The 17,290-nt window shown below is 35.6% G+C and overlaps 2 protein-coding genes across 2 annotated transcripts in view; both read left to right on the plus strand.

Annotated features, from left to right (window-relative positions):
* Positions 1-17,290, plus strand: part of COL25A1 (collagen type XXV alpha 1 chain) — a 438,835-nt gene that overhangs the window by 198,620 nt on the left and 222,925 nt on the right. The window lies entirely within an intron of this gene.
* LOC130834893 (39S ribosomal protein L42, mitochondrial-like) lies at positions 81-642 on the plus strand. Its single transcript, XM_057705936.1, has one exon. It carries the CDS (start codon positions 211-213, stop codon positions 640-642), a length of 432 nt encoding a protein of 143 aa, XP_057561919.1. The 5' UTR covers positions 81-210.

The raw sequence follows: 17,290 nt of genomic DNA on the forward strand, positions 1-17,290 counted from the left end.
TTGCACTTTATAATGGGGAAAAAAGGAAGGCACTCAGCAAGTTTAAATTCTATTCCTGATTGAGACAAGATGGCGGGCTGGCGGTGAGCTGCAGTAAAGGGGTGAAAATAGGTATACCTAGAAGCAGATTTTTTTTTTTTAAAGAAGCAGATTTTAAAAGCAGTTTCTCTTCAAGTCATCTTTCATACCACCTGATAAGCATCTTGATTCATGATGGCATTGGCAGCAGTAAAATGGGCGATATCAAGCAGAACTATCTTGAAACACTTATTTCCAATTCAAAATGGAGCCTTATATTTTGTTTGTTATAAATCTACGTATTCTTCTCTTCCAGATGACTATAATTGCAAAGTAGAGCTTGCCTTGACATCTAATGGCAGGACAATAGTATGCTATCACCCTTCTGTGGACGTTCCATATGAACACACAAAACCTATCCCTTGGCCAGATCCCATGCAGAATAATGAAGAAACACATGATCTAGTGCTGAAAACCAGATTAGAAGAAAAAGGTGAACACTTAGAGCCAGGACCTATGATAGAACAACTTAGCAAAATGTTCTTTACTACCAAACACCGTTGGTATCCTCGTGGACAGTATCGTAGACGTCGTAGGAAACTGAATCTTCCAAAAGACAGATGATATTGAGGTTTTCAGGAATCAAAGAGAAATGTTATCCTGCATCTCATTTGCCATTTGAGAAAATTCAACTGGGTATATTCACTAATATGTTATATAGTAAAATAATAAAATGTCTTTTCATATGTTAAAAAAAAAATTCTATTCCTGTACATAAAAAATACATGGTTTGCTGAAGAGAGGACTTTCCTCAGATCATTTCATTAAAGAAAATTATCTCTGTTTAATCCCGGCTGTAAATATTAGCAACCTTGATTTAACTTGGTGATGTGCATTCATCCTTTAAAGATGTCAATCACTGAGGCTGAGTCCAAAAGACAGTTTCCTTCATTATTACATCATGCCATGTGACTCACTGCAGTTCTCAGTGATATTAATTCAGAAAATAAACTTTCAAGTGGAATTTAAAACTGGTATGTTCTATTTGGCATTCTGACCAAGAGTTAAGTATAGGAAACCTAAGGAGTAAAGAAGGTTTTGTTTTTTAAAAAATAGCACTTACTTATAAGTATATTATCTTTAATAAGACATTTAAGACATAACATAACTACATTTCAGCACTTGCAAGCAATTTGTTTAGTTCTGGTTGCTATAAATTCTAGAACTGTATATTTTTAATTTACTTTCTGAAAACACTTTCAGGGTTTCCTAACAGCTTCTTGAATTTTTGATAAATGTAATGAAACAACTGGTGATGGATATCTTCCTCTGTGTTTAATTAAGATGCAAAGTCTTTTACCAAAGGAAAAAAATTATCATGTGAAGATAGAATGTAGAAGAAAAACAAAGAAAACCTGTTAACGAGGAAATAGTAGAAGATAAAGACTCATTAAACTTTCGCAGGTAAAAAAATATCAAAGGCTTGTTACAGAAGGAATTATGTAAAATGATTAATTAGCTCCTTGTACTTTTTGTAGTTCAAATGTACTAATTTGAACTTAAAGTCTATTTGGAGAAAAAGAAATCTGCTTAAAGAATAACTTCACTTTATTCTGAAATAGAAACATTTTATATTTATACATGTACTTTATTCTGAAATAGAAATGTTTTATATTTATATATAATGAATTTATAAACTGAAACTTGATATAGAATAGACTGCTTCTTATTTTTGTCAGTTCAATTGAATCTTTGGAAAAAATTACCTATTTGGCAATTATAGTTCTAAAATACATTCAAATAAGTCACATTGTAGATATAACGGCATTAGATGTCTCAGGTAGATCTGACCTCAGTGTTTATGATCATTCGTATAAGAACTGAGGTGAAGTTTACCTTTGCGTTTTTTAATGAAAGAACAGAGTGAATAAAATCAGTACCATTATATGTGAGAAATTACTTCCAAGCAGTTCTGAATTCTCTACTTTGCAGGAAGGAAGAGAAGCTAATATTTATTAGAAGGAGGTGCTGCCACGTACCTTCCCTACATCCTGTGAGGCAGGCATTCTAAAGAAGAAACTGAAGATCAGGAATAAAACTAACCTGCTCAAAATGGGTTGCAGTTGTTTCATTGGAAGAATATTTATTTTCTGGGTTTTTTTATAGGCATGACTCGGTTATCTTTTATTGTTGAATTTTGTCATGAGGAAGGGTGAGGTCAGTCTGATTTTTTTTTTTTCCTCTCTTAGTATTGACCTGATCATTCTGTTAGGATGATTAAATGACTGGTTATTGTAACTTTTTAGGGTTATGTCCCCAGTTTGATTGCCCTGTATCACATTTTCCTGGGATGTAGTTCAGTTTTCAGTCCTCTCTGAAACCTTTTATTAATAAAGAGTTGTTGAGTTCCATGAGACCAAGTTTGAATGGAACAAGGTACCTGCTCTCCAGAAGTTTACAGATTTATGGGCGAGACAGACAGATTAAGCCAACCAGTTTAGCACATTATGATGCTTATAATAGTGGTACTCAGTGGGTTCACTGAAAGAACAAACATCTGAAATCTATTCCTTGAATATCCTGAGAATTTTTTTAAAAAAACCTGCTGATAGTCACTACTGTTGTTATAGTGGATTTAATTTTCATGTCTTCAATGCATTTTAGATAAAAGAGAACTAGATTCTAGTCCTGGATCTGATCCCAAGTTCTAGTGAGGAGTTTATCTAGAAGTATTTACTCAGCATGAGGAAAAGTTACTTGGTCTGACTAATTTGTTGGATTATGGCAAAGTTAAAATAAGATATTTTAAAAGTTGAGTAGCTCTCTTAAGATGTACAGTAATGCTTTCTTATGGTTGGATTCATTTTTATTTCTGTTTCCAGTGGGTAGGGGAGATTGAGTTGGCGTACAGTTTGTGACCTCTGTAGATAATGAATATGGAACTTAGCACAGTACCTGGAATATTATGAACAATACATATGAGCTATTACAAAATTTACTAAAAATAGTAGTGTTTTCATGAAATGGCAAAACTATTTACCACTGATGCCTTTCATCTTGATCCTTCCAATAGAATCTGACAATGCAAAATTTTCTCATTTATCCAGTTTGAATGTTGTATTTTTGGATCAATAAAATTGGAAAAGCAAACTTTGGTCTTACTTAACAATTTCTCCATTATAAATCAGATCCATGGTGAAATATTTATTAGCAGGCTAGGAATTTTCTTCTATTTATGGATTGAAAACAATCCAGTTCTCTTACTATGAGAGAGTTTTAAGAATTTATGGTTTCATGTGGTCTTTTCAGATTTGAACTGGTTTTTGCAACTCGTGTGTGATTAAGATCTCAGAATCACTGACTTGAACCTTGATTCCATTTGGCCACAGTTGGCATTGGAACCTTAAATTGTGCCTTCATGCCTGACCCTCACTGTGGAATGATAATTATTCCAATTCTTAACAACTTCAGAATTTTTTTTGTCATCTAATAATATTAGAAATGTAGACTCATGAAGCTGAGAAAATGAAAGATGTCTTTAGTTTACTTTTATTTACATTTAACTCTCATTTGGGAACTTCAACTTAACTTTATACTTAGGCAGATTAGGAAAAAAAATTTTTTTAACAATGCATACCTATTGCTTATTTTTGAAACCTAGAGAACAATGAGGTTACAAAATCTAGAAAACAAATAGATATCAACACTTTGATAATTATGAATTACATAAAATACCTCTGATACTTTAGCTAAATTGCAAGATATATCTCATTGCCCCCAAATGCCTTTTAATAGGTGTTTTTATGTATTAGTATGCAAGATTAAAAGTTTTTCTTTTAAGGGTATCTTCTCTAGTTTATAAGTCATCTTCTCTTTGTATCTGCCGAATAGTGTTTTGGTAAACATCTGTGCAGAGCACTGTGTAAGATACTTTTCAGAAATTAAACTCAAGTGAAACAGGCCCTCAGCTGTGTTAATTAACATCCTTAAGTATCAGACAAAATTGCTAAGATTAAAACTTACAAAGCACTTATCTACTGCTAAGATGAGCAGCATAAGCTACCCCTTTCCATGTGTGTCAATTTCTTAAAATATTTCAAAATTTAAATAAATTTTTTGTAAAAATATATTTTCAATTAAAAAAAAAGAAACTGAGAGTCTATTCATTACCCCCAGAAGCTTCAGAGTATTAAATAACTCCTGCACTAACTTTTTGGATGCCAGTCAAGTTGTGTGTTGTTTTTAAAATATAATGATATGAATCGTATATAGCATAACGCTTAAATAATAATCAGAGAACAGTGTATATCTGAGTACACTGCAGCTGTTTGACCCAATGTTTAACTATTATGGGAATTCTAATCATCTGAAAAAAAATACAGGTAAGACATACTATGCAGAGAGCAATAAATTTTTCAGGCATATAAATCGTAATATAGGTGCTTGAGTATCTGTATTTAATAACAGAGCTTTTTATTTTTTATTTTTTTCCTTTTTAATAACTTTTATTGTTCTTTTTTATTACACAAGTAATACATATTTATGGTAGAAAAATTAGAAAATATTAACATGCAAAAAGAATAGAAGTCATCCATAATCCCAGTCCTAGAGATAACTGCAGGGAATATTTTAGTGTATATCTTTGCCAGCAGAGAGTAAACATCTTTTGGTATCATTAAGTATTCTGTGGCATAAATCTGGTGCCTGCTTGGCATTCTATTTTACGGGAGGCCATGATTTATTTAATGAATCATCTATTGTCGAACATTTGCGTGTGAGGTACAGCTTTTTTTTTGTTTTTTAAGCTCTTTATTGGAATATAATTGCTTTACACTCTTGTGCCAGCTTATGAGGTACACCAAAGTGAATCAGCTGTATTTATACACATATTCCCATATCCCCTCCCTCCCACAACTCCCCCCCACCCTCCCCGTCCCAGCCCTCCAAGGCATCACCCATCCTCGAGTTGATCTCCCTTTGTTATACAGCAACTTCTCACTAGCTATCTATTTTACGGTTGGTAGTATATGTATGTCTATGCTACTCTCTCACTTCGTCCTAGCTTCCTCTTCGCCCCCCGCCCCTCCAACCCCGTGTCCTCTAGTGCATTCTCTGCATCTGCATCATTATTCTTGCCCTGTCACTGGGTTCATCCGTACCTTTTTTTTTTTTTTTAGATTCTGTATATATGAATTAGCATACAATATTTGTTTTTCTCTTTCTGGCTTACTTCGCTCTGTATGACAGTCTCTAGGTCTATCCACCTCATTACATATAGCTCCATTTCATTCCTTTTTATAGCTGAGTAATATTCCATTGTATATATATGCCACATCTTCTTTATCGAATGATTTTTGTTGATAGGCATTTAAGTTGCTTCCATGTCCTGGCTATTGTGAATAGTGCTGCAATAAACATTACAGTACATGTTTCTTTTTGGATTATGGTTTTCTCTGAGTATATGCCCAGTAGTGGGATTACTGGATCATATGGTAGTTCTATTTTTAGTTTTTTAAGGAAACTCCAAACTGTTTTCCATAGTGGCTGTATCAACTTACATTCCCACCAGCAGTGTAGGAGAGTTCCCTTTTCTCCACACCCTCCCCAGCATTTATTGTTTCCAGATGTTTTGATGATGGCCATTCTGACCGGTGTGAGGTGATACCTCATTGTAGCTTTGACTTGCATTTCTCTAATGATTAGTGATGTTGAGCATCTTTTCATGTGTTTGTTAGCCATCTGCATGTCTTCTTTGGAGAAATGTCTGTTTAGGTCTTCTGCCCATTTATGGATTGGGTTATTTGCTTTTTTGATATTAAGCTGCATGAGCTGCTTGTATATTTTGGAGATTAGCCCTTTGTTCGTTGCTTCATTAGCAAATATTTTCTCCCATTCTGAGGGTTGTCTTCTTGTCTTGTTTATGGTTTCTTTCACTGTGCAAAAGCTTTTCAGTTTCATGAGGTCCCATTTATTTATTCTTGATTTTATTTCCATGATTCTAGGAGGTGGGTCAAAAAGGATCTTGCTTTGATGTATGTCATAGTGTTCTGCCTATGTTTTCCTCTAGGAGTTTTATAGTGTCTGGCCTTACATGTATGTCTTTAATCCATTTTGAGTTTATGTTTGTGTATGGTGTTAGGAAGTGTTCTAATTTCATTCTTTTACATGTAGCTATCCAATTTTCCCAGCACCACTTACTAAAGAGGCTGTCTTTTTTCCATTGTATACTCTTGCCTCCTTTGTCAAAGATAAGGTGCCCATGTGCTTGGGCTTACCTCTGAGTTCTCTATTCTCTTCCACTGATCTTCTTTTCTGTTCTTGTGCCAGTACCATACTGTCTTGATCACTGTGGCCTTGCAGTATAGTTTGAAGTCAGGAAGCCTAATTCCACCAACTCCATCTTTCCTTCTTAAGATTGCTTTGGTTATTTGGGGTCTTTTGTGTTTCCATACAAATTGTAAGATTTCTTGTTCTAGTTCTGTGAAAAATGCAATTGGTAATTTGATCAGGATTGCGTTGAATCTGTAAATTGCTTTGGGTAGGATAGTCATTTTTCACAATGTTGATTCTTCCAATCCAAGAATGTGGTATGTCTCTCCATCTGTTTGTATCATCTTTGATTTCTTTCATCAGTGTCTTCTAGTTTTCTGCATACAGGTCTTTTGCCTCCTTCGGCAGGTTTATTCCTAGGTATTTTATTCTTTTTGTTGCAGTGGTAAGTGGGAGAATTTCCTTAATTTCTCTTTCTGCTCTTTCGTTGTTAGTGTATAGGAATGAAAGAGATTTCTGTGCATTAATTTTGTATCCTGCTACATTACTAAATTCATCGACTGGTGCTTGCAGTTTTCTGGTAGAGTCTTTAGGATTTTCTATGTATAATATCGTGTCATCTGCAAAGAGTGACAATTTTACTTCTTCTTTTCCAATTTGGATTCCTTTTATTTCATTTTCTTCTCTGATTGCTGTGGCTAAAAATTCCAAAACTATGTTAAATAATAATGGTGAGAGTGGACACCCTTGTCTTGTTCCTATTCTTAGAGGGAATGCTTTCAGTTTTTCACCATTTAGAACGATGTTGGCTTTTGGTTTCTCATCTATGGCTTTTATTATGTTGAGGTAATTTCCTTCTCTGCCCATTTTCTGGAGAGTTTTTATATAAATGGATGTTGAATTTTGTCAAAAGCTTTTTCCACATCTATTGAGATTATCATATGGTTTTTATCCTTCAATTTGTTGATGTGATGTGTCATATTGATTGATTTGCATATATTGAAGAATCCTTGCATCCCAGGGATAAACCCCACTTGATCATAGTGTATGATTTTTTTAATGTGCTGTTGGATTCTGTTAGCTAGTATTTTGTTGAGGATTTTTGCATCTATATTCATCAGTGATATTGTCCTGTAATTTTCTTTTTTTGTGACATCTTTGCCTGATTTTGGTATCAGGGTGATGGTGGCCTTGTAGAATGAGTTTGGGAGTGTTCCTCCTTCTGCTATATTTTGGAAGAGTTTGAGAAGGATAGGTGTTAGCTCTTCTCGAAATGTTTGATAGAATTCACCTGCGAATCCATCTGGCCTTGGGCTTTTGTTTGTTGGGAGTTTTTTTTTTGTTGTTGTTGCTAAAGTTTCAGATGGCTATTTACTTATTTATTTATTTTTTAAATTTTATTTATTTATTTATTATTTTTTGGGGGGTGAATCAAGTTCAATCATCTGTTTTTATACACATATCCCTGTATTCCCTCCCTTCCTTGACTCCTCCCCCCTCGAGTCCCCCCCATCCTCCCCGCCCCAGTCCTCTAAGGCATCTTCCATCCTCGAGTTGGACTCCCTTTGTTATACAACAACTTCCCACTGACTATCTATTTTACAGTTGGTAGTATATATATGTCTGTGCTACTCTCTCTCTTCGTCTCAGCTTCCCCTTCACCCCCTACCCCCTCCCAAACCTCGAGTTCTCCAGTCCATTCTCTGTCTCTGCGTCCTTGTTCTTGTCACTGAGTTCATCAGTACCATTTTTAGATTCCGTATATGTGAGTTAGCATACAATATTTGTCTTTCTCTTTCTGACTTACTTCACTCTGTATGACAGACTGTAGTTCTATCCACCTCATTACATATAGCTCCATCTCGTCCCTTTTTATAGTGGAATAATATTCCATTGTATATATATGCCACATCTTCTTTATCCATTCATTTGTTGATGGGCATTTAGGTTGCTTCCATGTCCTGGCTATTGTAAATAGTGCTGCAATAAACATTATGGTACAAGTTTCTTTTGGGATAACAGTCTCAATTTCAGTGCTTGTGGTTGGTCTAATTACAGAGCTTTTTAAAATAAAGAAGGCAGATTAAAAGTAACACACGTTCTTGGAGGTGTAGCAACCAGCTCAGCCAGCAATGCATTAAATGATCTTTTAAACCTGAAGTGATCAAAAAGAGCAGAGATCCACCGAATGCGAAACAGGGACCTTGCACGTTGTAGACGAGTCTATTTCCTGGGGTGCCTATGAGTTAGAGTCCACGTCTATCTTTCAGGCAAGGGTGATACATGAATCACTTCAGAGAAGGCTGTTTGACTTCAAGGCATAGGTTAGGTAGTTTTGTTGCCATTTTGGTGTTAAGAGGGAGAGGTTGAGGTAGGGAGTGTGGTTAAATTTATGTCATGGGTGCAGAACCCCTTATTTGCTCTGTCCAGTTGAAAGGCTTTATGAAACCTAAGGATCCTAAGACTTACTATCTACATGATTTATGACTGCTGATGTGGAATACTAACGGGAGCGTTATTAAAGACTGGGATTCAGCCATGACTCTTGGACTACTTGAATGTTTTCTCTCCACTGGCTTCTTAGAACATTTTGCCCACCCACTGGGTGGTTGTTAGACAGGTCCATATTCATCCCTCATTATACTCACACTCATTCTGAATAGGAGGGAGTCCACATGAGCTAGATGACAGCAGGAGTCCCATCATTCACTATCTGTCAGACCCTTTTCTTGCTCTGCCTCCCCACCACTTTGCCCTGCTGAACCACATCACACAGCCCCCTGTGTCAGAAGTCCTATCAGTGCACTTATTTGTGGTATTTTTGTTTAATAGGCTTTTTTTTTTAGAATGGTTTTAGATTTACAGAACAATTAAGCATATAGTACAGAGAGTTTCCATATACCCCATCCCTGCTTGACACTTTCCTCTATTGTTAACATCTTACAATAGCATGGTCCATTTGTTACAATTAATGAACAATATTGATGTAGTAACATTAACTAAAGTCCGTACATGACTCACACTTCCTTAGTTTATACCTAATGTCATTTTCCCATTCCACGATCTCATCCATGATACCATGTCACATTTAGTCATTGTATCTTTTTAGATTCCTTTTGGCTATGACAGTTTCTCAGACTTTCCTTGTTTTTGATAACCTTGACTATTTTGAGGATTACTGACTCATCAGGTACTTTGTAGAATGTCCTTCATTTGGGACTTTTCAAATGTTTTTAATAATTAGACTGGGGTTATGGATTTTGGGGAGGAAGACCACAGAGATAAAGTACTGTTTTCATCACATCATATCAGGGGTAGTCACTGTCCACATGGTTTATGATTGTTGTTGACCTTAATCCTTTGGCTAAAGCACTGGTTGTTTGGATTCTCCATATTTGTGGTATTTTGATAATTCTTTGAGCAATTTCAAGAGATGTTCAGCTAACTCCTTTAAATAAGGTGTGTGAAGGGATCCTGATGTTTTGAAAATGCAACTTTTTAGGCTCCTGTGAGTAAGTGGGGACTCTTCCAAGAAGAGTTAACAAGAATAGTCAGGTGCGGGTGATGAATAATTATTAATAGTCCAGAAATAATTCCAATGTTCAAGCACAGGGCAGGATATAACTTCTGCTTTCTTATTTAGAAACAGTAAGAGCTCTATTAATTATAAAGACAGAATCAAGACTGCTAATTAGAGAGGAGCCTGCACATCTTCTTTATTTATTTTTGAATATTTTCAGTGTTGTATGGTTCAAATCCTATTACGAAGATCCCATCATAAAACATATCTCAGAGCATAGATAGGAGAGAGTTTATCTGGAATACAGTCATTAAGGCTAATCCCACCCCCCCACCCCCAAGTTCTTCCAACTTTATCATCATTATTAGACAAATTGGCATCTATTCCTTCAGCTTTATGGATGTTGAGAGTCAACCATGCAACATATGTTTTAATTTACCAAGTGAGATTCGTTTTTTCCTTTTGGTACCAGAATGTTTCTGAGTTGAACATTCAACATCCTTTGGCAAGTATGTTAATTATGCATTTTTCATAGTGAAAGGTTCAAATTTGTTATGCTGCAACTGTTCATTCCTTGACAAATAACTCTGATAGGTCACACCCATTTTTAAGTAAATAAAGAGCAGCAAGAACTGAATTTCTTCTACAAATGTGTGGTACTGGGAGCTCCTTTGGCAAGTTACCATTTGCCCTTTTACTTTAAGTCTAAGAAACTCATATGCTTTCCAACAAAGCTAATAATATTTTTAGGGGAGGGTTCTCCTGGGGCTTCCTTAGCAGCTTCCACATCCATTACCCCTTTGGCTTACTCTACTCTCTGCAGTTAGTAAAGTTTATGTTAGCTTCTACCTCATCCTTTTAAAATATACTGGATATGTTTTCAAGGTAAAAGACTCTATGTGTTCTCATTTATTCTCTTAACAATTTTTTATTGAGCGTTTTTACGTGCTAGACAATGTCCTTGGTGCTAGCAGTGCAAGGATGAACGTATTCACTTGGAGCATGCGCAAACAAGATTTAGTACGTCGGTCCTGATGAAACGCAGAATACCCGAAAGGAACAAAGAGAGATAGGTTGGAAAAATGGTAGATGTTGCACAGGACCCCAAATGCTAGACTAAAGTCTTTGCATTCTATCCCTTGATGGCGTTTTGTGTACTGGAAATATATAATCAGAGATGTCCTTAAGGAAGATTAAGGGTAAAAAAGAAGCTAGTTTACTTGGAATTTCACAATTGTCCAGTTGTTAGATGAAATTGAAGACCTAAACGGTGGTGAAGTAAGTGGAATCAGAAGAAAGAATTGGTGCAAGATATACTGCAGAATGGACAAGAAGGAGAGTAGTCAGAGTTTATAAGATTGGATCTTGAGAGAAAGGGAGTGTAGTATGGCTATTTACAGAAATGAAATTCAAGGGGTACATCTGAGGGGAAGGTAAGTTCTGTTTCAAAAATTTTGTATTTGAGGGGTTTAAAAGTTATCTGTGTAGACAAATAAGACAATTAGCAATGCAGGCTTTATCTTGTGTAGGGCCCGGGGCTGGCACTTTAAATGTAGTAGAGGTGATAGAGCCCAGGATGCAGAGGTTGAGAGAATAGACAGAGAAGGCAATGGGACAAGGACCAAAGTGTAGAGAACAGGCAAACAGGTATAAAAGATGACTGAAAAGCAAAGGTCAGAAAGGAATGGAATGAGAGCCAGAGATAACTTGTGTCACAGAAGCCAGAAGGAGAAGTATCAAATGCTGTTGTGAAGCCTAAGTTTGGGGACTGAAAAAAGAAAAAGGTCATTGAGCTTGGAAAGTTATTAGTGAATATTGAGAGAGCTCTTTTGGAATTGTAGGGATAAAAATCGAAATGCAAGAAAGAACAAGGCATATATAAAAATGGTACTTAGGATTACTATTTGAGAAAACAGAGTAGCAGTAAGCAGTATGTCCCAGAAAACAACAAAACAAAATGAAACAAAACAATCTGGAAAACAACCAGGTAGCCTACAGATGTGAAAACTGCTGATTTATACAAAGTGAGAGATTGGTATTGCATTATGAATGAGTCATGCTAGGCCTATGGGACGTAATGGGATATGGGCTTGAACACTGGGCATAAAAACCTGGTATGTGGTTCTTAGTATAGTGTTGCTTGTATAATATCATACCAGAATAAATTCTCAAAGAATTCAATTTAATGTAAAAAGTAGTTTAGGCTCCCCTGTAGTGTTAGAGAGATTAAGTATGTGATGTGAAAATAAACATGCTTCAACCATCTGAGTCACCAGGAATGATCATATCTTGAGAATTTTCAGTGGAAAATAGGTTTTTTGATACTTTATATTACTGATTTTTTTTAAGAGATAATTTTAAGCAGTTTTCTTCATTACAGTTTGGATTTTAAAATTTCAGCTTTGCAAGAAAATATTAATACTGTGGCCTTAATTAGGAAAAGGCATATCTATAATTTATTCCTTTTTTTCGCATATTTTTTTCTTTCAACAAGTGTTAGTTAATTAAGTCCCTTCCAAACTGTGTACCAGACACTGAGGAATCAAAGGTGAAGAAGATGTATCCTTTGCCCTCAAGGAACTTCTAGCCCTGTAGTGGAGACAGATGAAACAAATTAATGCAGTAATCTTTCGTAGCCTCTAAGGTGATGTACATGATTTCAAGAGGACACAAAACAAGGGAACTCTATTCTACTTGGGGGCAGGGTCGTTAGAAAAAAGCGTTGGAGATTTTGTGACACTTAGGATGAGTCTTGAAAGATGGGTAGGTGGATCATTCTTGTCTCTTAGAAAGACATACATGTATTCATTTCCCCTTCAATTTAAATTGTTTTTCTATTGCTGAATTTAAAAGAATAGACAAGAGGGAGAAGAGAAAAGATGGAAAAGATGGAAACTGACTTGAACTGGGGAGGTGAAAGCTAGTCTTTTCTGTCCTCTTATTTTATATCTTTCTGGCAGATCATTACAGAAACCTGTCTATTTTTTTGTAAAAGTACTGCATAAAACTATTTTACATTAGTATGAAAATTATTGGTGTTGCTATGCTTTGGTCGCATTGAATATGTAGCAGAAGAAGAAATGGAGCAATCTGAAATATATAGAGCAGTATGCATTGTTATATTTCCCTTTAAAGGTAGTTTTTCATTTTTTAGACTTTATTTTTTAGCTTGTCACAGTCACAATTTGACTTTCAGAAGCAGTAACTAAACAAATTAATGTATATCAGTAAGTCAAATAGGTTTCTATTTTAGAGTTAACATTATTAGAAATTCTTAGACTAGATTTCTTAGGAAAATACTGGGATTTGTTTCTCAAAAGGTCCTGAAACAGATGAATGCTTCTTTGTTTGGAAGTCCCGTTAAATTTTCATTACAATATCAGATTTTTTAAACCACGCGGTTCCTTTAGAAAGTTTTATTTTAGAAACAGTTGTATAAGAATTGTTTTATTTACTACTGTTTTCATAAATTTCCTTCTCTCATCATAATGTATTTCTCATCCAGTAATATATTCTGGGAGAGATTCTTTTCTTTAGGGAAAAACATTGTTTTGTTTAAAATATCAATGCTGAAAATATGGTACAGTTACATCTGTTTGGGTTCATTACTAATGCTTACTAAATTTCATAATAGTAATAACTGAAAACAAATGGAATTAATTTCTATCTTTCAAATCTAAAGACATTTACTCAGATTTTTCCTTTTTTTCTGAATAGATGACCCAGAACGTATTTATTTGATATGATGCAAAAAAATTCTAGTGGGTATAGAGTATTGAAGGCTAAGTGGTAATAGAGTAAAGATTGGAAGGACTTTGTACATTTTTCCTATGTATGCACCAAACATGTATTAATCAATTCATATGTATGAGGCAGAGGATCTGCTCAGTAAAATAAGATTGTGTCTTGGGAAAAATGTGGAACATACATGAAATGGTTTTGAGTTCTCTCAGCTGTTCCACTCACCAGTAGTGTGACCTTGGGCAAGTTACTTAATCTCTCTGAAACTTTTCCTTATCTGTTCAATGTGAATACTACTACTCTGCTCAGAAATTTTATGAAGATCAAATGAGATAAACATATTATGCTTCTAGCACAATGAATAGCATATAGTAAGAGCTCAGTAACTTAGGGGAGTTTATTTCAATAATTCAAGTGAGACATGAAAGTAAAAAGAGAACACTTCCACTGAGAATGAGAAGGAAGGGACATATTTAGGAAATATTCATAAAATTTAAGAGAGAAAATCTAATAGTACAGTTGTGAAAGAATAGTAATAAATAGGAGGGAATTTGAGCCCCGAGATGTCTAAAGCACATAAAACATGTAGAATCCCATATGATATTCATTGGAACTCTGGGTTTAACATCTTTTGACAGTTACATAACAAAATGTGACTGTTCATCACTGTCCTTAAGGTAAGTTTAATAGATAACATATTTAAAATTAATTCCCAAAATTGTGTTTAACTAGGTGAGAAAAATAGAGGAACTTTTGGAAAACAATTGATCATTTTTTACAATGGAACACGTTTGTGTAAGCGTATCACAGAGTTATGGAGTCCCAGAGGTGATTTATCCCTTGCTTCTTGTGTATAAACATACAGTATTTTTTCTATTAGGATTAAGTTTCTTAGGTAAAATACTATATTGCTCTATTTATTTTTATCATACTTTAAAAATCTCTAAAGAAACAGTTTATTATAGTGGTTAAGAGCTAAGACTCTGGAGCCAGACTGCCTGGGTTCATTTTCCAGCTCTGGTATTTACTAAGTAGTTAAGAAGTTACTTAACTTCTCTATGCCTCAGTTTTCTTATCTGTGAAATGGGGACCTATGACATATAGCACCTATGACATTAAGTTGAGGTGAGGATTAAGTGAGTTCGTGTTTATAATAGAACAGTGCTTGGCAGAGTGGCTTGTTAGTTGTTAATACGGTGGCAGTGGTGGTGATGACAACACAATTTTGTGATGATGCTGTGCAAGCAGAAGCTGGCACGGTCCAGTTTTCTTGAGTAAAGCAAGCAGGCACCTGCTGTGAGTGTAGACAGCTTTATACTGGCTGGAAAGAAAGTCATCTGACTCACTTCCCATTTCTATCCCTTTCATGATCTGAGTTTGAATCCATATCATTGATTCCTATTCCACACTGCCCCTATTGTCTCTAGTTATTTCAGTAGATGTGATATGATCTCAAAACTACCAGCTTTAACTCACTTCAAATTCTTGGAAATATAAAATAAAACTTTTTCAGGAAGATTGGAAGCATGTGGCACAAAAGTTGGTGTGTCAGCTCCAAAATGCAGAAAACTGCTCTAAATAAATAAAAATCTTTTGTTTTCTTATTTTTTGCAGTGGAAAGACATAGACTTTTCCCAGCTACTGCCACAGTAAAACAGAACTAACTCCTTTTACTGTGTGAGCTTTTTAGCTCTCTGAACTTGAATTTTTGTGGCTTTTATCATATTCATATCATCTTAGTTGTCTGTGCATCTACCTTTACATACTGGAATCCTCCTGTGGATAAGAGAATTTGTTAGTTTTCAGCTTTTCACCCCCCGTGCTTAGCACAGTACCTCACCCAGAAAGTGCCAACATTTTTTTTGCTGTTGTTGAGTGAACGTATTAGTCAATGATTTTAAAGTTTTCAGTTAGTATATACTAAACACTATCCTATACAAAGTGGATTAATAGTGAATAATGGGGAATATTCCCCAATAGAACAATGAGAGCATTCAACTGACTAGTGGGAGAATCTGTCTGGACATCAAGAACAAATGAAAACAAATGAAAATCTTACATAGAAGAAAATCCACCTAAAAGATTGCGAGGCTTTGCTTTAGTTCAATCTGAGTCTTGAGACTATTTTGAAAGTATATTTCAGAATGATCTGTCTTACGTAACACCATTCTTTCATTTACCTCCTAAAAAAAAAAAGCATAGTAATCTAGATCATCAATCTGTTTCCAAGAGCATCAGCAGAAATTGTAAGATCCGTCTGACCACAAGGCTCTGTAAGGTTGCCAGTAAAAACATGCATGTTTTTCTTCTTACCTTTTGCGTTTGGTGCACCATGTAGTAGCAGAAACAAAAATCAGGTTTCAAAAGTTCTGTGGGCTGTTATTCCACCAACACTCACCTTCAGAACCGTCCCTGAGAGCCAGCACGCTGCAGCTGCTGGGCACACCAAGGAGGTGTTCTGGACTTATGACAAGGACCCATAGGAGGAACACCAGGATTTCAGCGCAGGGCTCTGCACGAGGTGGCCTGTGATACTGAGTTGCAGGCACTCTACGGTGGTGCCATTCCCATCGCAACATAGTCCACACCACACTCCTGCCCTGTGATTCTGCTAGTTAAGTTTTTTCTCCTAGGGATTTTAACATTTTACCTAGAAGTAACTCTTCTACATGTTATAAGCCCTACTAACACATTTAAATGGGGTTATGGTTAAATGGTGTGTTTTTTTGCCAAAATCCACTTGAATCTTGATCTACTCTGTTTCAGTAAATGTGTATTTTTAATCTGTTGCTAGAAAGCTGTGAAAAGCATCTTTATGATAAATACTTGAAAAAAATTCTTTATTAGTTTTTTGGTTTTTGAGAAAAGCCTGCTTGACAGTTCTGATGATGCAAATGCTTCATGTCTTTTATTTTATTCCATGAAAGAAAAATGCAGATTTGAGAGTGTATGGCAACATATGATAAGTAGGTAATCTCAAAAATTACATGAAGTATGCTAAAGTTCCTCAAACCAGCATGATTGATTTAATTACACTGCGATAAACACTCCGAAGGAGAATCATAAATATCAAGCTACTTTCAAATAGTACTATGATCCCTGATTTTTGTTTTAAAAGTGAAACAAGACAAAAACTTCCAGCATGTTCTAGGAAACAAGTCATGGGTGATGTTATTCTAATGTTTCTTTGAGTTCTCGAAGATATAGAAAAATTCGCAGGAAAATTAGTTAAGAAAGAAACTCAAACATTGCAAAGTGCTTCTTAGACGACAAACAAGTCCAAGAGGTTCTCTGGATAGACCCTGGAAATGGTGATATTCCAGGATCAGCCAAGAAGAAAAGACAAGAAAACACCCCACCACCATGTGCTACAACTAGACCACATCTATCCTTTCTCCCTGCCAGAATTTCCCTCTGTGGGTGATAGCCAAAGAGGTGAACATGTATCTACCAAACTACCCTAAATGGGAAAATTTCAGTCACCTGACATACAATGAGTGGGGAGACGCCCCTTGTCAGAGTAATAAATGACTAACGTGCACGGCAGAGTTTGCTTTCTCCTCCAGTCTTATCCTTCGGCACTTGATCTCAATACAGCTTTCAACACCATGGATTATGATATAGTTTGAAAATGCTTGAGGGAGTTTGCTTTTTTGTCTGTTTCCGTTTTAAAATGGTTTTATTCCTACCCTTCAGATAGTTGACATCCTGTATCAGTGGCTGCTCATTGTTCTGGGGCTG

The sequence above is a fragment of the Hippopotamus amphibius genome, chromosome 13 (assembly GCF_030028045.1).
Source record: "Hippopotamus amphibius kiboko isolate mHipAmp2 chromosome 13, mHipAmp2.hap2, whole genome shotgun sequence".
NCBI classification, from domain to species: Eukaryota; Metazoa; Chordata; class Mammalia; order Artiodactyla; family Hippopotamidae; genus Hippopotamus; species Hippopotamus amphibius.

Excerpts from the sequence above, each read along its gene's own strand:
- LOC130834893 (XM_057705936.1), top strand. The coding sequence starts at position 211 with ATGATGGCATTGGCAGCAGTAAAATGGGCGATATCAAGCAGAACTATC.